The sequence below is a fragment of the Phaseolus vulgaris genome, chromosome 1, assembly GCF_051622355.1.
Source record: "Phaseolus vulgaris cultivar YP4 chromosome 1, ASM5162235v1, whole genome shotgun sequence".
Lineage (NCBI taxonomy): Eukaryota > Viridiplantae > Streptophyta > Magnoliopsida > Fabales > Fabaceae > Phaseolus > Phaseolus vulgaris.
Genome location: NC_143498.1, coordinates 46,203,337 through 46,224,721, shown reverse-complemented (window position 1 = coordinate 46,224,721; position 21,385 = coordinate 46,203,337). Strand labels below are relative to the sequence as shown.

Genomic DNA, 21,385 nt, shown 5'->3' with positions numbered 1-21,385 from the left:
AACTTTTCTAAACACCAGTTAACTAATTATACACATGCAGCATCTGTTTTCTTCTGTCGAGAATTTCTGATAATGTATTCAATTTTCTGATAATTATTACTAGTGAATATAAATTTTGTGTAATGAGAACTAATTGGTATCAACAGTTAACTGGTTTGATGTGTGCTGGTTTGAATACATTTAATGTACAAGAATCTTCCTCCCTTTCTAAAAGAAGGAATAGTGTTATTGCGTACTGAAGATGAGAACCTATGATTTTCTGCAAAAAAAAGTTAATACATGAGACTCGGTGATAGTTGGAAAGTTATTATGACCATCCATTTTAAGGACAATTGTTTGTTCTATATGCACTACACCAAACACTACTTTTTACTGTTTAATTATTTAGCAGAAACTATCATCTAATAATAAGCATATTGTATGACTAATATAAAGTCTCAATAAATTGTTCACACGTAACTTTTATTCAGTTTTAACTTTTTTTGGTTGTTCATATCAATGAAAGATTTTTAATATTGTGTAAATATGTTCTATTTTTTTTATCGTGGATTCTGTCACTTTTTCTCTCACTTCTTGAAGGTGAGAAACCTAATTTGCATTTCTTATCAGCAAAGCAACCTAATTTGCTATGTACCTTTTGCTATTCAAAGGGAATGATTTGATTTATTTCAGAGATTATTCGTTAATCCTTTATTGACTCGTTTGTGATTTTGATTATTTCTTTTCCTTGACATTCTATTTAATTTAAAAAAATTAAATAATAAAAATAATAAGTTTGTAAGTCTTTCGTATTTATATATATTGTCACAATGTTGCTTATTTCTAATGAGATTTTTAAGATACCTCGTTTGTTTTTCATGCGGAAGAAAAAAGTGATAGAGTTTAGCTTTGGATCTACCTAAGAGTTGGTTGTTATTACATAATATATTTATTCTTCTTAGAGACCTCACATCGACCAAAAATCAAGACTTGTTGAAATATATAAGTGAATGTAAACTTTACTTTATAAGTTAATTTTATAAAATTGAATTAGGTTTAAAGTTCACTTAATATGGTATTAGAGTTATTTAAAACATATCCTAATAAGAATTTATTGGGTTTATTAGGTTATCCATCATCGAACCACTATCGAATCATCTATAAATATATAATCTCACACATATCATAACATATATATAAGTCAAGTTAATATTGAATTAACTTTATAAATGAATAAATTTATATAAAGAAAATTAATATACTCTTTTAACCTAAAATTTTAAAATAATAAGTTTACAAAAACTCTTATATGTTTTACTCATCTTTATCTTATTATGTCAATTCACTTTAAATATAGTGTGTAAACTTTTAATTCAATACTATATATTTTGGGATCAAGTGTTTGGTTATATATTTCAGAAACAACTTAGACATCAAGTGTGTGATACCATAATATAATATGATTATATATATATGTTTATATTGACAAGAAGGTACATAATTTAAATCATTTTTAAAAGATAAGAGATATCTTTAACTCTCAATTTTTTTTATAATTTTATTTATATATAATTTGTCAATTTTATTTTTCATTCAATTTCACTTAATTTGATTTTTTTTCTTTTCAAAATGAATATTTAAATTAATCTAAATTAGACCTTGAAAGATGAACATGTTGGTTAATAAATTTGTGATTAAATTTTGTTAAGAAAGAAGTGAAAAAAATGTTATAATATATGAACCTTATATTTAAAAAAAAATTATTAATTTATTAACTTGCTATTAAGTTAAGGTGAGATTAGGTCTTACAATGTTATATAAGTACAAACAAATGGGCACAAATGGGCTTGATTTATGAAGAAATAGGTATGTGTTCAAATTTTAAGGTGGACCATTTGAAGAAATGGATGACAAAATGCAGAATTTTTTTTTTGTATTAAAAATTTAAATAGTGTGAGAATATCTGTTATGCATATTATTAATTACTAAAAATTATTTGTTATTTGTATTCTTAGAATTATTATTTTATTTTTTATTTCAAAATTAATTTTATTAAGATTATTATTAATGAAAAAAAATATTTATGTGTACATATGTGTTCACATTATCAGTCTACGCCATAGTAACTCATTTAGGATGATGTCTTCATGACGTGGGTTATGAAACATAACATTGTCTTTAATTGATCATATCATTCGTCTTATGCAAAAATGCAAGTTCAATGAAATATTTTTTTTCTTACCTTCTTCTGATAACTCATATACTCTTGTATATAGGCTACAATTTGAGGTTGGAGAAGGAGTTTTCATATTAGAGGGTATACATTTTCTGAATGAGAAATCTTTGAAGAAGTTGAACATGGTCAACGACAGCATGACACTATTAACCATCGTCCACAACAAAATCCAAAAAGTGGAGATGAAAACTTGGAGGTTGACAAACATAATGATGAGTTCTCACACAATTCTAAGATGTTAAAGTAAATACGATGAGATATACCGGACATACAAGAATGTTTGAAGGAATTATTAGATATATGAATAACATTTCTCATGATTTTGACCATGTCCATGACATGATTAATAAGTTAAAGACAAAATAAAAAACGTTTGGATATTATACAATAATCTTTGACTTCATTAACATTTGTTATTATAATTTTAATTATTGGTTGTGTACTATTTTAATTATTGATTGTGTACTATTTGCATGCTTCTACTCATACCTTTTTTATTTCATTTTTCATTGCTGTACTGGGACTTATTTATTTAGCTTGCAATTATGAGATTTCATGCAAGTCTATTCTCAATGTTTTTCCTTCAACATGTTAGAAATTATACTTATCATTCTCTTTATATCATATAATATTAGTTCTATCAAAATAATTGTCAATTTTTTTCTTTAATTAAAACCTTAAAACACAAATATATAAATAAATATATAAACATTCATCTTTTTTAAATAAAAGCTTTCATGTTAGGTATCACTATGCCACTTAAGATCTCAGCTAGGCTGACACCTCAAGTAACAACAATCATTTACCATCACATGAAAAAAAAATATTATTAAACAAAAGAAAAAAGAAAAAAAAAATACAAAAATACGGGGGGACTAGACCAAAATCCATATGTTAACAAAAACGATACATAGGTAGACTATACCTATTCATAAAGAATTCTAAGAACAGACAAGGTGGAAGCCTATTATACCAAAGAAAAGGTTCTCTATGAAAAAATCCTAAATTAGCCAACTTATCAGCACACGCATTTCCTTCACGAAAAATATGAGTAACTGTAAACCTAATTTTCCCACAGTAATTAAGACAAGCATTCCATCGATTACGAAGCATCCAAGGAACATTTGTCCTAGCAGTAAACGCAGCACAAACCAAAGCAGAATCACATTCCAGCCAGACATTAGTAAGCCCCATCTTTTGAGCTTCCTCCATAGCATGTATAACCCCATAAAACTCAGCAACCAGAGCAGTCTGAACTTCAAGAAACGCAGAAAAAGCTCCAATAAATTCCCCCATACTCCCACGAATAATATCATATAAACATTCATCTTTATTTTAAATAAAATTATACTAATCTTAACAATTTTAAATAAGAGTAACAAATCAATAAATTATACAATTAAATCTTATTTATATTATCATATCATCTACAAACTTTTTACTCATTTCATTAACTTTTAACTCATTTTCTATATATCCAAACAATTTTATTTTTTTTCTTATTTATTTTATTTTATATTATCGCTTTCATTTAAACAAAACCTTAACTAATGAATTTCGACATCTTAATGAATTCTTGTAGCACAATAAACAAATGATATCTACATAAATTGTTTAAGATTTAGGATTTAACTTTTAGTTGAAGAAAATTAAATTATAAATGTGTAAATGAATATATATATATATATATATATATATATATATATTATATTTTTCACGCTGAATTTTATCCTCTGTAATAAAGAATGTGATTAAAGTTGTAGATTTCACTTTCTTGGTGAAACTTAAAAAAAACGATAAAATTGTCAATCTTTTCATGAATGTTTTATAGAAGCTATGATATTCTAAAAAATGTTTATAAATACATAAAGATTGTGATACATACAAGTTTTGAAATCCAAGTTCATGCCACGTGTTCAAATTTTAAAAAATGGAAATAAGGTTCCATACATATATATATATATATATATATATATATATATATATATATATATATATATATATATATATATATATATATATATCACTTTTCACATGCACAGCATTAAATATCCATTAAACAAATAATGTGGATTTTGCATTAAGACTTCGAGAATACTAGCTGTTTATTTCCATAAACCGAAGCTTATGATTAGAAACTGACTAGTTTGTATAAATTTAGGTCAAATTTTTTGACAGAGTTTTAATGACTGCCCTTTGATATATTATCTTCATGATATTATCATATTTATTTTACCATAAAACTTGTATTTTATAAAATTCATCATTTCAAAGAAATTTTTATTTCTTATTTATTTTCCGTTTTAAAAAAATCACAATTTATTACTTATTTCTCAATTATACCATTATTTTAATTATTATTTTTTTTCTCTAGGTGCATAAGTAAATAACAAGAAATTGATTTTTTTTTATTTAAAAAAAGAAAGTATTTGTGGCAAGAAATAATAATGAGAATCACTACGTCTCACCGTTAAAAAATGAAAATAAAATTTATGAGTATAATATTTATAGCACAATCAATTAAAATTTTAAAATAAGACTAAAATAATGATTTTATACTTTCTTTCATACTTTAATACATTTTGATATTTTTATCAATCACATTCATAAACATTGCTCTCATTAAAAAAGTTGTTTATAGCTAATCATTTGGGAAAGCCTGAAACCTTACAATTAAAAGAAATTATAAATTATTTTTATTAGATCGGTTTTCTAATTTAGTTTTAAAAAATATATAATTTAAATTGGATAGATATATTTTTTATGTTAAAAATATTCTTTTAAAAGATATTCTTATTTACAATAAAATCATTAAATAAAAACAAATTTTAGAGACAAAAAATAATTAGTTGCTATATTGACCAAATTAGAAATCATTTTAGAGACTACAAAAATTATTGATTTCTAAATTAGTTTTTTTATTGATAAATAGTTTCTAAATTAGTATCTAATTAGTTACTAAGATTTTAAGTACCAATTATTTATATTCTAAATTTGGTAAAAAAAACTTAGATACCTAATTAAATAATAATTTATAAATTATTTATAATAATAGAAACTAATTTAAGAATAAATAATTTTTTTAATCTATAAAATATTCTCTAATTTAGTTAATATAGCAACTACTTATTTTTATCTATAAAATTGATTTTTATTTAATAATTTTCTTGTAGTATATATTTTTTTTTTAAAATCTGGAAAGATTTTCAGAAGTTTTAAATATTTAACATATTTGGAAAATATTTTTTTGAAGAAAATACAAATAGAATGTATATTAATAAAAAATGAGACATATAAATAATAGTTTCCCATCTTCCACTGTGTACTGAACCACTGAGCCCAACTTCCTTGTTTTGATGTTGGTGTTTCTTATAGCACCCTATCAAAATTCTTCTTACACCCTATCAATTAAAAAAATGTTTTACCATTTTTTTAATGACTTTTAGATTATTTTTCTGGAAGCTGTCAGGAACATATTTTATGGAATTCATGAAATATTTTTTGGAAAATGTTTTTTCAGAATTTTCAAAAAACATTTTTTTGGAAACATTTTCTAGATCAAAATTTTCAAAATAAATTTTCCAGAACTTATATAATACGTTTCAGAATATATTTTTTTCATATCCTAGAATGTATTTTCTGAAATAATTTTTTTTCATAGTGTATTATGAAAAGAATTTTCCAAAATAAAGACGAATTAGATGAAACATTTAATCATTTCACTTATTTTATGAAATGCTGCATTACTCTCTAACAGATTTGAACTACATTTTATTTATAAATTAGTGAAAAAATAATAATTTATACAAATAATAAAATCCAGAGTCAAAATAAATAAAAAAACAAATCAAATTCCTTTAAAATTGTGTAAATGTACTAAGATATTACAATGTTAACCATAAAAATAACAAAAAAATACTTAAAACCTAATATTTATAACTTAACTAAAATAAGATTTGCATGACAAAATGATTGATTAGATGAAACTTTTTTGTGATAACTTAACATGCTCAAACTTCATCCTTATTGTCTTTCATTACCAATGGTAATAATTTTCTTATAAAAGATTTTTGTAGAGCTTATTGTTAATAATAAAACTCATAATATATTTCATGACTATTAAAATTAAGTTTTACAATTTAATTGAAAATGAAAAACAATAATAGCAAAAGTTTGACAGAAAAAAGATTCAATTGAATTTGAAATTATAATAAGTTTGTTGACTTTATAATAACTACTTCTAGGAGACTTTTCAAAGGATGATTTATGATTGAATGAAAGTTTAAACTGTCATTGGTGGAGTCTTTGAAGTAAGTTGCATAATGATACTTAGTTTCCAACTGAAAATGGTTGGGGACACAAAGGGGTGTTGTGCTTAACATCTTGTGAAGCCTTAGATTCCATGAAGACAAGTCATTGCTCAAGTTCATGCAAGAGACTAAAGCCATCATAGGTCATTAAAATGAACAAAAAGCAAAAGCTTTTTATAACAGTATGACCCAGAGGCATCTTTGTATCTTTTTTCTTTTTGAATTTGATAGTGAAATGACAAGCAAGAGAGAAACCTTAGTCCCTTTCAAGAATCATGCTTACTCTGGGTTGTGCAGTAGTTTTGGGATCTCAAGAATGGCCTCAAGTTGATTATTCTACATGTATGCCATGCTGATCATATTAAAACCTTATCTTGTGTGTGTTGAACACAGTGTAATAGATAAAGCTGTCACGGGTTTTCTGGGTTGTGCAAGCTTCAATTTTGAAGTAGAAGATGCCACATTTTTGGCTTCTAGTTTTGTTAGAATTTGCATACTAACAACACAACACCTGCCATTGGCTGTCATCAGCGAATATTCTCTTTCTTTTACTCACTTTTCTACAGTGTTGACAAACTCCTCTTGCTACCCTTTTACATTTTGAAAATATTTGTCCTTTTCTGATTCTGTTTCAGACTCAGCTGCTTGTGACTATTACCTGGCTCCTATCATATGCATGCACCCCAGAATCTTTTTCCTCTATTTCTCTTTCTTTGCATTCCACCACTGAAAAATAATACAAGTTGACCACTTCTATCTCCTCATTATCCCTCAGAGTTAGATCAGCTATCATTATTTTTAAAGAATGTTCTGCAATTTGCCTTCTTGTCAAGCAAGATTTTACACCAATATGTCATTATTGTATTGATTTCAATTGTTGACTCTAATTGGTGCTCATTTTATCATATACAATAAAATATCTACTCCTGTTTTGATCAGTTTGATCCTGAATAACCCCTTTTCCTCAAATATGACAGAAGATTAAAACAGAGAAAGAGATAAAAGGACATGGTTATTTCAATTTGTGACCTGTTTCATGGACCACATACTTTTCTTAGTACACTCCATGAGTTATAGGGCTATAGGAGAATCTGATTAAGGTATAGCTAAAAGAAAATATACATTGGAAGCCGAGTAGATAGTTATATAATACTATGAATAAAACAATTAACAATTCTCTTGTGTTGTTTTATTTTATTGTGCTGCACAAGCATTTCACAAGCTCGAAATTTGCATATACAGAATCTCTTGTATTGTAGTTTGAGCACAAAATATAATACAGAGGAGAGTAATTATAACAGTAGAATAACATAACCAGAGATTATTATAATCTCACATCCTATCATTCCTCTTATTATTATTACACAATCCAATAAATTATTATTTTGGCTGATGATAATTTATAACCCACCAAATAAAAAACATATCTTTGACATCTGTAATAATAATATTTACTTTATTTTTTAATTTAAAATTCTAAAATATATTATTATATTATTAAAGTGGGTTGTTAATGAATGTAACTTTTTGGAAGAGTGTCACATTTTTCTTTCATTAATGACAAGATGGGAGAGAACTATTAGGCCAAAAGGGAATGTTGATTAGACAGTGTGGCTATTGTATGATGTTTTTTGTAACTTACTGCTAGTATAGTGAATCAGTGATCACAAAAAAGGTGTGTATGAACTGTTTTAGAGCAGGCAAATTGAACTTGGTCTGAGTTTAGGTTTGTTCTGTGGTTTTGGGAAATTATAATTAAGAAGATCAGGGAAAAAGCATTATTGTTAGTGTGACTCGTGAATCCATTCTATCATTCATCATGCATTGTGATTGCCAGCAGATCATTGCAAGGGGGAGACAGGAAATAGAGGATTGACCTGTTTGGGGCTATGGTGGGTCCTTGTTCCATACAGGTTGTACAAATGGTGCAGCACCATAGGCCCACATATATGTCTACGCTGACAAAATTACGAAACTCCATATACACTCTTCATCATTCAATACTCAACACCGAGCGTGTATTACTAATTTATTCTACTGTCAGAACTGAATTAGATTACTCACTTATTGCAAAGTGGATTGTTACAGCGTATCGATCTACTTTTGATGTTTCTTTCTTCTTCCTGCTTTTCAGGATAGCCATTTCCAAAATCTGAATTTCCTTTTCTGGGTTAAAGTTTGGAGTGGTGGCAACCTCAGACGTCACACTGATAGACTTCTTCTGGACTAGCCAAATTCCATAGAACAAAATCTTTTTTTCAAGGAGAAAAGACATCTCCTGTTCAGTTATAGAACAATCTTGTGAAACGTCTTGAACTTGAACCGAATTGCATTTGTGTGTCTGTTGCACGACCTTTGATCACCTGTGAAATTCATTTTATTCTTTCTTTGAGCAGTCGAATAGGTGATTAATTTATTACAGATTCAGTGATGTGAAATAGCTGCAAGTTGAAATAATTTTCCAGAAGCATTTAATAAAATTAGGTAAGTAGGGCCGTGTGTTGATAATCGAATACAACAATAATAGAGTTACAATATTAAAAAAGCGAAGCCAAAGCGGAAAAGCCATGTCAGGGTTTCAACCATTCAAATCAACTACCGCATCCTCCACAAGTTCTTCTAGCAACTTCCCCTCTACTTCCTTCACCAAAATATCCATCTCTAATGCCATAAGCTCAACCCACCCTTTTCCCACAACCTCTTTCCTGACAACACTCTCTACCCCCAGGCTGTTACTGTCCCCACAGTCCCCCCAAACAGACCTCACAGCACCGGATATTAACTCCTTCATCTGGGCCACAACAAGGTCTACCAAAGGGGGAGGTGCACCCTCTGGGACTTGGAATCTGCTGTGGCTGCCACTCCATAACCTACCCATCAAGTAACTCTGTGATCCATAACCAGTAATTTCTATCAGTGACAAATTAACACACTCGAATACAAGCTTCTGATTAGATCTCCTCTGCCTTCGCTTGGCCTCATGGAGTTGCTGAGGCTCCTTGTCATTCAGATTGGCATAATTGTCCCTCAATGATGGATCCAATGGGCTTTCGAGGGAATGCCATCTAGAGTAAAAGGAGTCAGACTGCACTTGATCATCAATTCCAGCAGCTGATAGAAGTTTCTCGACAAAGACAAGCCAGTCTTGATCCTCTACCTTGGTATCTAAGGAACCCAACGAGGGCTTTAATTGGTATGGATTTGCCACCTCTGCACAAGAATCATCCCATGAGAGGGTCCGAGCTATTGATTCTATAGGTGGTGATTTGTCAATTAAATTAGACTTCAGAGAGCCCCGTAATCCTACAAAAAAAATCGAAGTCAGGTAAAAAAAACAGTGAAGACAAGGAATATCCAATAAGAACTTCCTGAAATAGAAGAAATAGTGAGAGAAAGGACTAAGCAATACCCAGGTGACGACCCTTACCACAGCCCAAGGACTCGTTAGCACCATTATCATCTTCAAATGGAGGCTCTAAAACTGATATTGGACTCGGCTGACCCTGGTTTTCACTTGAAATCCAAGGCACCACGGGCTTTGACAGTGCCAATCCAGACTGAAAACAAACACAACTGTCTCAGAATCCTCCAATCTATTTATTTACCAACTTTCAGTACATATATAAGATTTTAATTTATGATCCTACGACATACATAAGGAATTCAGTTTACAATTCCACAATCTGCAATAACAAGAAATCATAGAGGTTGTGTGTACTAGTTATGCTGACTGAAAAAAGCCGGTTCTATTATCTATCAAGTAGCTCTTAGGACTCAATGACGTCCATAGGCAGGTGAAATTTTCATTTGTTCCACCATTCCAGCGGTAGCAGAAAACCTAAAAAATTGGTCAAGCATATAGACTATGCTTAAATAGAACCTGCCATGCCACCACACCAAGCAGCCTCCAACTCATGCATAAGTTTCAAGGGACTAATTTCATTAGTTAGGTAGAGAAGGCACAACTGGAATTAAAAGACAGTTTTTATCTAGTTACTTAGCAAGATATATATAGATAATAAAGAAAGGAAAACAGCAGTACAACCCAACCACATGCTTCACAATAAGAATCAATAGATATTCAATACTTTTTTCCCTTTTTTGTTGTGGTTTCCATTCTTTCCTCCCTTTGCAAGAGGAAAGAGAGAAGTAAGGGACTGAGAGTTGGTGGAAAATTTATAAAGCATTGATGTATCTTAAGCCAATAGATAGAAAGAAAATGTGTATAACGCACAAACAAAAAGTGGATCATAATATACCGAAAAATAGAAGCTATTACCTCGAGAGGTATAGCACCTTGTCCATTAGAGATAGAATCTGAGAAAATTTTGCCTGATGATTCATATGGTGCTGGAAGAGAACACTCTCCAATGGATCCACTTTTGAAGCTTTGAGAGACATCATCCCTAAGGACTCCAAATAAATGTACTGGAGAATCTGATGCTACAGTGAGTGTGGATTGGGACTCATTTTTAGATTGAGATAGACAAGATTTTTCCCTGGTTGGTTTCTTGCTCCTTGAGAAGAAACTGGTGACTTTCCCTTTAAATGATGATTTCATACTCTTTGACTTTGTCAGCTCCCCAGACACGTGTGTTTTGCCAGCATCATTATCACAAACTCCAACACTGAGAGCATCATCAAAGACAGTGGAAGATGTCGGAACAGATTTTGACCTGGAAAGGTTTCTAGGAGAACCATCCATACATGTTTCAGCATTAAAATTTCGACTACAAGAAACAGATTCACTTTGTTCCTGTTGTTTATGAATACCCTCAAGCTCAGATATTTCAGATTTCTTTATATCCGAAAGAGCAAGCATCTCACCTAAGGTAGAGCTTCTGCGCATGTGCCTTTGTTCTTGAAGACCTTTATTTGATGCCATCATAGCCCATCTTTCCGAAAGTCGTTTCTTGGCCTCTCTGCATACAGACGACTCAGGAGAACAGGATGCACGGCTAAAGGATGACGAAGAAAAAGGACTGCCACAGCGATTAATGTAATCCCAAGAATGCCTTGGAGATGGTGACATAACTTCCAAATCACTAAAGTTCCCTGCATTACACTCATGATCCGATTTGTTGAATGAACTCTCATCGCCAGTATAGCCATTGGAAAATACTGAAGAATAGAATGTTTCATCTCTTTGATGGCTCCTCATATCTTCATGCATTTGCTGTGTAATTTCACTATCCATTTTTCTTGATTCATGTACATCATCCTCAGGTTCCTGGTAGAAATTTCCACTTGGCAAATTCCGAGGTGATAACATTGTTGGAGAAACCACAGCCTTAATCTCATGTGTCTTCCCAGGGCTGGGCTTCAATACCACTATACGAGTAGGTTGTACTGGAAACTCATCCACTTTCTGAGAGGGAGGAGTGTATCCAGGACTGTATCTCTCCCATGCAGCACCAACATTTGCCGGTTTCCTAATCTGCTTGTCATTTTTCTTCCCCTTTCCAACAGAATTTTCGTTGTCAACCATCTTCGAAGGCTTAAGAACAGTAATGCGCTTAGTCTCTGCTACTGGAGTAGACTGAAGTTCATAAAGATTTTGAGAATCCAATAACCTGATTAACAGATCATTATTTGAACTTAAAACTTCCAAGGCATCGTCAAACTCCTTGGACTGGCGTAGTCTCTCATCTGTAGACAGACGTTTAGCTTCCATAAACTTCTGACGAATGAGAGCCATTTTCTTCCCATTAGCATCTTCAGTCCACCTTTCTCTCTCCGGTGTCTTGTCTCTTACATTGCCTGTTCTTTGTGATTGCAGCCATATTTCATAAATATCCTTGTAAGCAATCTGTTCTGTGTTCAGATGAACTTCATGAAGCATTTCCTTGTCCATAAACCTATCATCCATCTGCCAGTGTTTGAATGGTGTCCCTGAATGATCACACATATGTTGAGAATAATCTCCTCTATGGTTTCTCTCCACAGACAAATTAGGATCGCCCCGTGGAAGGGCTTCAAGCCCCATCAATTTTGCAACTACATTTGGTGGTGGGTTGTGCTTTGAAACAACTTCTTTGGACATTTCTTGGTCTATGAGCATCTTAATGGGTGTTCCATTTATTTTCTTATTTGACAAAGCTCTCATTGAGTCAGAAACAATCTGCAAAGTTCGTGAAAAAGGAATATATATAGATAAGTAAAAACAAGTACAGAAAGCACATCATAAATTGAAAAAGTGAAGAACACTCCATATGACATTCGATTAATTTGGATTCAGTTAGCTTGAATGACAATAAAAAAAATAATGCCTCTCCAAAATTACCAGCTTATCCTCTATCTGGTCACCCAAAGTAGGACTTGTGATCCTTGCAACATCTGATTGACTTCTTGAAAGTGATGATGCTGTAAATCCAGGTACAATTTACTGAGAATGAGATTTTTATAATAAAATAATGGCATAGAAAAACTTCAACACTGAAAATAGTAAGTAAAATCATTCCAGTCAGATTGAAAATAAAGAAAAGCAATTGACAGTTTAGAGAAACCTCCATCTGGGTTTCATAATGCCCAAGAATATATAAAACCAGACAGATCATGAAGAGAGATATGTCTATCTGAAGTTCGATAAAAAAAAAACAAAAGGAAGCAAGCTCCAAATGAAAACTAGCAGCACTCCACCAAACCCCAAAACTAACAACAAAAAATAGACAAAAACCAAGTTTAAGATAACCATCAGAGACAACTCCAAACAGAGAGTCAATATGGTAAAATAGCAGATCATCCAAAAATTTCCCTAGCAAGCAAGGCGATGATTTTGGGGGTTAAAAAAAGAAAACAACCCAAGGCGAAGTGAAAAACCAAAAAGAGTTAACACAGATAGAGAAAGAGAGGGATTACCATCGCGGTGAGGCCTGTCCGTGAGTAGCTTGTTTCCATTGACACCCCCAGTCAAATCAAAGAGGTTCACCATTCTTCCCAAGCATCCTGGAAAAGGTTTCTCAATATTGTGAACCTTCCTATTCTGAGCCCCATTCATTTCAACAGCTGCAAGTACAAATCACCTAGATCTGTAAGCCGAAGGGCACTGAAACACAACATTCCATAAAGAGTAAGCACGGGCGTAATAAAATAAGACATAACCAAATGCATTAAAGTAGACTAAGATGCAATCAACAGAAAATCACAAGATCCAAACACTAATGCGAAGAATTTCGGGTACCTATAAGACAACTAGAACAAGTGTTATAAAATTGATGAGTGTGAACTTGAGGTGATTTTCAATAAATATCCATAAATAGAAACATGCGCGAAAGAGAGGGTGAGTAGAGAACACAGACACGACTATCTCGAAACACAATAACCAGTATTGCTCAAACACTATAGTGAATTCACATGAAAAACTAAATCACCTCGTGCGTCAGCAGTAGAATAAAACAAAAAAAATTGTTAAAACAGAAACACACACGACACAGCCATGATAGGTCCTATATTAACAGTGCTTGCTCCCGGAAAGAGGAGGTAGTTCCTCTTCCCGAATCCCGAACAGCGAAAAAGAGAGAAATGATGAAAGCGGAATCTCGGTCGGAGAAATTGAAAAGCTGCTAGAAAAGCAAATCTGGAAAGAGAAACGCAGAGGAATCGAGAACGGCGAGATCGAGACGGCGCGAAAATGAGAAGAAAGTGGCTGGATAGCGCAGAAAAGGTGAGAGAGAACGGACCTGGCGAGCGGTGACCGGCGACGGTGGCATTCCCGGCTGAGACGGTGGCGGAAGCGACGGCGAGAGAAAGTGAAAGAGGGAAATGGCGTTGGTGAGTGGAGTGGCGTGGTTTAGGTATGCGCGTCGTCCACCGACTCTCTTTGTCGGACTTCAAAGCCTTTCTTCTGAACTACGATTGGTAATATATCATATTTGGATTACGAGTAACACGCAGAATAATAATCACCTTCCTCTTCCTCTCCTTAACTTAATTAATTAACATTAATTATTAATAACAAATTAATCACTTCTCCTTTCTCTTTTTTAATTCCTTTTTTGGAGTATAAAGGAAGATTCATTCTTTCTAAAGTATTTTTCAGGAAAGTCCACCTTATATTACTCACTTCATTTAAGATTTTATATTATCCATATTTATTTCTACTATCCACCTTTTCACCAATTATACACTTTATCCATGACAAGGGTTTTCTTTTTAATTACTTAAAAACACAATATTTTTTTTAATTTCAATAATTACTAGTCTAATTTTATTTTATATAATGTTTTTTTTTCCTTAGCAATTTTTTTTCTTTTACTATCGTGATCTTTGTTCTTATTAAGTATCTCTCTAATTTAAAAGAATATTCAAAACTTCACATAGTATCCATCCATATCATAACAAGTTTTAACATTCTCAAATTCATTAAAACAAGTTAATATGAAATATCTACACTTAATCATCGTATTATAATTTTTTGTCTTTTAATAAAAAGAATTTAAATCTAATTTATAATTTGGTATAACTGATTTAATAAAAAAAATCATTTATTTAATCATATCTTTATAAGAAATCAATAGACCTAATAAATTTTATTAAAATCGACATCAATATATTATAATATGAGTCTAATAAATTAAACTATAATCTAATTCAACTTCATAAACATGACTTGATAAGATGAAGTTTCTACCTATATATAATTTAATTATATATCTAAATAATATGAGATCTTCTCAAATCTCATCAAGTTATTTTTATTTTTATTTTGTGACAATAAAATTAGTTAGAAAAAAAAATTAACACTTAAATTGTTAAAATTTATAAAATATAGATTGTACCCTGACACATAATTCTTAAACACTTCATACCTAATTTTATGGTGACAGAACAAATTAAAATTCAGGAAGATTATGAAGTTTTTATTATGCAAATTTATTTATATTTGTTAATTTTTCATTAGGTTCCTCTTCCTGGGATATGTGACATGCATGGTTGATCTGGTAGGATTTCCTCTATTAGGTTCATATTTGGTTGTTGTGTATATGATTAGGGTCCAGTTTTGTTGTTGCATGATTGTGCCATGTTATCATCCACAGTGTAGATAAAACATTTACCTTACAATGAATTGTCCAAAAATAAAGGCATATATCAGTAATTTTACATGGATTCTTAAACTGAACAACCTAAATAGAGGAGAGACATAAATTTTACCCGTGGTAAAGTTAATTATTAGGATTCATAAAAAAAAGTTAAAAGTTTCCGACAATATTCACTATTAAAAATGCTCTAGTTTTTGTTTGTCTTTATTTTATGAAATCCGAGGGTACTGTGATGATTTGGAGATCCACTGAAAACACGATTTAGAGGATAAAACAAATATTATGCAATTATTATGGAGAAAATTACCTTCCAAAAATTAGTATTTAGTTTTGAATACAAAACCATTTTGACTTCATATGGAGAAATGATTAAGTTTTCTTTGATTATAAAAAGACATATTTTATAACAGAAAAAAACATAGGTTAGTATTTCAGAAAATTTTATTGAAATAATTTTAATATGTATTACCTACCCCATACACACAAGCACCTAGTTACTGTTTTTTATAAGTAATAAATAATTAATAAATATGAATTACTTCACGTGATCAAATATCTTTCCATTTTAATCTTCTTCCTACTATTAAATAGGCGAAACTAAAAATACTAACGAAACAAAATTTCAAAAATAACATCAAAAAATCAATTTCATGCAAGTCATAAGGTCCAAACACCAGTTAGCATAAGAGAACGAAGTGAAACTTTGAATAAATTCAAGTCCAAACTTTGACTTGAACCATTGCGAACACTTCTGACACATCAGTCACTTTCCTTTTAAAAATGACTTTGTTCTTGTGTTTTCAAATTTCACTCACAAATCCAACCCAAATTGTTCTCCAAAAATTATTAACCAAATCTGAAGCATTGCACATCCCGAGCTGAAAAAAATTATACACAAGATCATTGTGAATCATAGACTTCGTAGCTAGACCACTTCAAACTCATTAACTCTTTAAATCTACCATCACTTTGCCAAACATCCAAACACCTAAAAGGTTTTAGACACCAGTCAACATACACATGTTTTAGCACAACTGCACATCAGTAATTAGCAACACATTAGCAGATAGACATTACATGATAATTACATAGAAATTATTATTAATGGACAAATTAGACTCAATTAGGTCGCATTAGTTCATAACATCCTAAAACCTAAAACTATAAATAGAAAATTACTTCATAAAACTCTTATCCTAATATACAATACTCCTACTTTAATATTAACTTGAGCTTTAAAATATCATTGAAAAATTGCAAAAATCCTAGCGAGAAGACTAGAAGAAAAGTTTCGTTTATAAGAACAATATATGGCAAATTTGCTTATTTCAATAAATTGATCAAAATAACTTATGAAAATAGTAAAAGTGTTAGGTGAGAGATAAAAGAAAGCGGAAAACTTTCTGATTCATTGGAAATTGATAATCTAAGAATATAACAAAGAAATTATTTAAATAATGTAGAAGACATCTTAACTAAGTTCAATTGTAATATCAGACTTCAACTAACTTTTATAATTGTATCCAAGCATAGAATGGCGAAAAAAAAGGGAGTGCAATCAAAGTTGGAAAAACAAAGATAAAAATATAGAAAACGATGAGATTTTTTTTTAAAAATTATTCTCTTTCATAAAGAGATTTATGAAAGAGATTTGCAGAGAAAGATAATTATATATTATTTTTTATAAAAATTAATAAAATATATACTAATTATATATACAAATTATATTTTAATATATAACATTTATTTATTATTTATTAATTATTAATATTAATTTTCATATTATAATAAAATAAATAATAAATAAAAGATTAATTTTAATTATAATTATTAATACGTATTTTTTAATATTTAATATTAATTTTTTAATTTGAATTTATTTAAATTCCAATCTATATTTATAAATTATTTTATAATTTTTTAAAAATTTATTATTTATCAAATTTATATACATTTAAAAAAAAAATCACAATATCAAATCACTTACAAACCTATTCTAATCAACTATCTACAAATCTATTATAAGAAATCACCATCCAAACAACTCCCCTTTTTCTTTCTTTTCAGATTACTTCAAATCAACTTCCTTAACTATTCTCTCCAGAACATTTCACGTTTCAGGAGTAAATATTGAAAACACCAATCCAAACATTTCAGGGAGTAAATATTCAAAACACCAAACGCAGACAATAAACCAAAACTGAATGTTGCAGTTGAGCATTTGTAAAAATGTCTGTTAATTATTGTTGAGGTAGGTAAGTAAAGCAGACTCGGAAACACCAAATTCAAATGTTGTCTCATGAAAGGACAATCTATGTTAATGTTTTGTAGTGTTCACTTGAAATTAGATTGATTGAAGGACAACAATTTCAAATGTGCAAAGGGATTGTTGTAGCTACAACCACTAACTGGAGAGTTGCAATGGTAGGTTTTTTTTTCATTCCTATTTATTAATTGGCTCTTGGTAACCAGTATTATTGTAAAAGTTTGTATTATAGGTCACATCAAAACATATTAAAAGATTATAGAAAATAATTTTTATAAATTTTTTAAAAAATAACTTTTTACCAATGTCCTAATTAGTATTTACCTTGTTTATTTACAGGCAATGAGAGAATGACAAAGGTATACACTAAATATCAGACTTATGGGTGAGGATAACAAATACCCTAACCAAAGTTTAGGTAAGCACAGACATTGTATTTTGTTTTATAAAACACTATTAAAGGAAAGGAAGTGAGATCAAAACAAATAATAATAATAATAATATGGTTAATTACTTGTTTGGTAAAAGAGAAAAATATAAAAAATGGAAATTTAAATTATGAAAAAGGATGTACTGAAGACAATGTTAACTAGTTGATATTTGTATTCCACTACAAGTGATAATTGATTTTTTTTTCTAATCAAATTATTAGAAATATTTTTTAATATTTAACTTATATTATAATTAAAGTTTGTAAATAGTTTAAATATAAATTATATTAATCAAAACTTAATACAAATTAATGCATTTGGATTATAAATTGTATTTTAAATATTAAAAAATAATTTAAACTATAATATAAGATTAACAAATATTAAAATTTTCTTTAAAAATATATATTGTACATTATATAGATAAAAGAGAGTAAACCAAAATATTACTTCTATGTTTTATATTTAACTCTAAAAGAATAAAATAATTATTATTGAATTTTAATATTTTTTTAATTTATTTAACTATATATATACCTATTGTTTCACAATGTTTTTTTTTTTCAATTACAAATTGTGAAAACATCTAAGTCAAATTATTTGTTTGATAAAAACAATAAATACTATACCCGTTATGGTCAAAATTTATATAAAATATATATGATATTTTCTATATTGGTTTTAGAGAAAATTAATGAAATATATGAACATTTTTATATTATTTATGAATAATAATCAATATATTTTTTTATGAGGCAGATAATTTATTTTATAATTTATCTATAAAAAAATATTAAGTTATTTTTATATGCATTCTTATATAAGGTTTTTTTATTTGCCGTTTATTTCTTTAAATAATATTTTTTTTCACCATAAATATTAATGCTAAGTCCTGCGTAGTCAAATTATAATTCTTTATTTCTAATAAACACTTTTCATTTTTGCTTATTTTTTTAATTAAATAAGTTTATATTTTTATATGTTACTAGTAATTTCTCTAATAAGTTATTAGTAACTTTTTATACGTTTCCTTGTATAATAGTGTGCCATGATGAGAATTTTATAATCTATTTTTATTTGTTTATGCATGAATTTTAAATTTTATGACGTTACTTTAATATATATATTCAATTTTAACATTTTAATTTATATTTTAATCTTGTTATTAATATTAAATATATTTTAAATGTAACGATTTTTGGATACTGTATAGACCTACAATAATAATGTGAAGTATAATAATTTGTCAAACCTTTTTTATAATAAATAAGGAACAAACTAAAAAAAAAATAGTTGACACCTCACAATAAAATAAATACTAAGTCATATCATCTGAATCGGAGCTTTTGGGATTAATATACTCCAAATACAGATATTGCATGAGTCATGCCACAAACACTTAATATAAAAACAGAAAATTGTTGAAGATAAAAGAATAAATAAATAAAATTATATAAAAAGGTATAGTCTCCCTTTACAGTATTTAGTCCAATTATAATTATTGAAAGCCTGATTTTCATTATTAGAAGGAATAGAAAAATGAAGATAATTTATTATCCTATAAACAGCTGGAGCCTATGTAAACCAGGGAATGTTTTGGTCCAGATCAAACAGAAAATCAATATTTTGACAATTTCAGTATATAATAATAATTTATAATACACATCTTCAATTTACAACTATATATTATTATTTTTTTACAAGTTTTACTTTTTCAATATATTCCCTCTGACTACAAAATACTTTTTTTTTCTTCATTTTCTAACCTTATTTCTTATTTCGATAATTAATAAAATATTCTCTCCTATCTTGATAATTGTACTACACAAATCACACCTAACGGAAAAAGGTTATCTTGTTAAAAGAACGTGTGGACTCCAGTCATCAAAAGATGCGTCAGAAAATTTACAAAAGAACAATAATTATATTCATTTACACCAATTTTTGAGATAATTCGTTACTTTATTTATTATTTTAACACTTACCATGTTAATTATCTAATGAAAGGAACACATTACGTTGTATATGATTATGGATCTAATATAAAAAAATCTGAAAAGCGTCTTAAAAGAAAAGAAGTATAAAATTGACAAATGATATTTTTAATAATATTTTTTTTCTGATTGTTGTTATTTAAAATATTAGTCTAATTAAAATGTTATAATATTTAACATGATACTTTATATCAAAAATAAAAAAATTGACAAGTGATACAGTTGGATAAAAAGCTAGAAAAAGACATTTCACACAGGACTTCAGAATTAACTACGGACATGGAAATTAATCTCCCAACTGGAACCGTGGAATCTTTATTTTTATATTATAATTGATTACTGTGCATGTGCCAGGTGAGACCAGTTGCCATGAAAGTGAATTCTCATCAATGTTTTTCATTTCCACAACAAAAATATTTTTGGAATTGTTTGTGTAGAAAATTAAAATATTTATAAAATTGAAAATAGAAAAAAATATAAAATATTAAAACTATAAATAATAATATTAATACAAAGAGAATGAAATGAAATATTTTATAGATATTTCAAACTAACTAATTATAATGGGAATGAAAAGTTATTTTGATTTTGTATTTTTATAACAAATTTGAATTGGGGAGAATAAATTATAATAAATTTGTAACTATTATTTTTTAATAAACTTTAAATTGACTAAAAAATTATAATGAATTGATGTACTATTTTGAGAGCTAATTCTTTAAGTCTTCTATTGTGTAAATTTTTAGTTTAGACAAACAATTTATTTTTGTAGTTGAATCTTCAAGTTGCATAAATTAGATTAAGAAGTTGAGTACTTCTTCAGTGGCTAATCATTTATTGGACGTCAACATCATTTTGTATTTGTATGGTGTCGTGTACAAGTTTTCTGATTGAAAACTCTAGTTGGATGATAGTAATTTATTTTTGTAACTTTTTTTTTATCTCCATATTGTAGTATTTTTTATATATTGTGAAATAATTTATTAAAATAGTAGTTATGTAGGATTGACATTCTCTTAGGGTTGACACATGTGTAGGTTAGACCATAACCATTTGAACTTTATATTATGGTGACCCGTTGAATAAGTCATCCACAATAGATTATTGTTTCAATTGAATTGATGGAGTCTT

The 21,385-nt window shown here is 28.9% G+C and overlaps 1 protein-coding gene across 4 annotated transcripts; it reads right to left on the bottom strand.

Annotated features, from left to right (window-relative positions):
- Positions 1-8,973: 8,973 nt before the first annotated feature.
- Positions 8,974-14,590, bottom strand: LOC137814358 (uncharacterized). Of its 4 annotated transcripts, none has more exons than XM_068617054.1 (6): positions 14,205-14,590; positions 13,384-13,570; positions 12,809-12,888; positions 10,805-12,646; positions 9,953-10,082; positions 8,974-9,828 (listed from the first exon to the last, which is right to left on the bottom strand). In XM_068617054.1, the coding sequence occupies exons 2-6, from the start codon at positions 13,520-13,522 to the stop codon at positions 9,104-9,106; spliced, it is 2,916 nt and encodes a 971-aa protein (XP_068473155.1). In that variant the 5' UTR covers positions 13,523-13,570; positions 14,205-14,590; the 3' UTR covers positions 8,974-9,103. The 4 variants fall into 4 exon arrangements, with proteins under 4 accessions (XP_068473155.1, XP_068473153.1, XP_068473156.1 ...); XM_068617052.1 differs by having other exon boundaries at positions 9,935-10,082; positions 14,205-14,501; XM_068617055.1 differs by having other exon boundaries at positions 13,384-13,530; positions 14,205-14,424.
- Between the last annotated feature and the right edge of the window lie 6,795 nt (positions 14,591-21,385).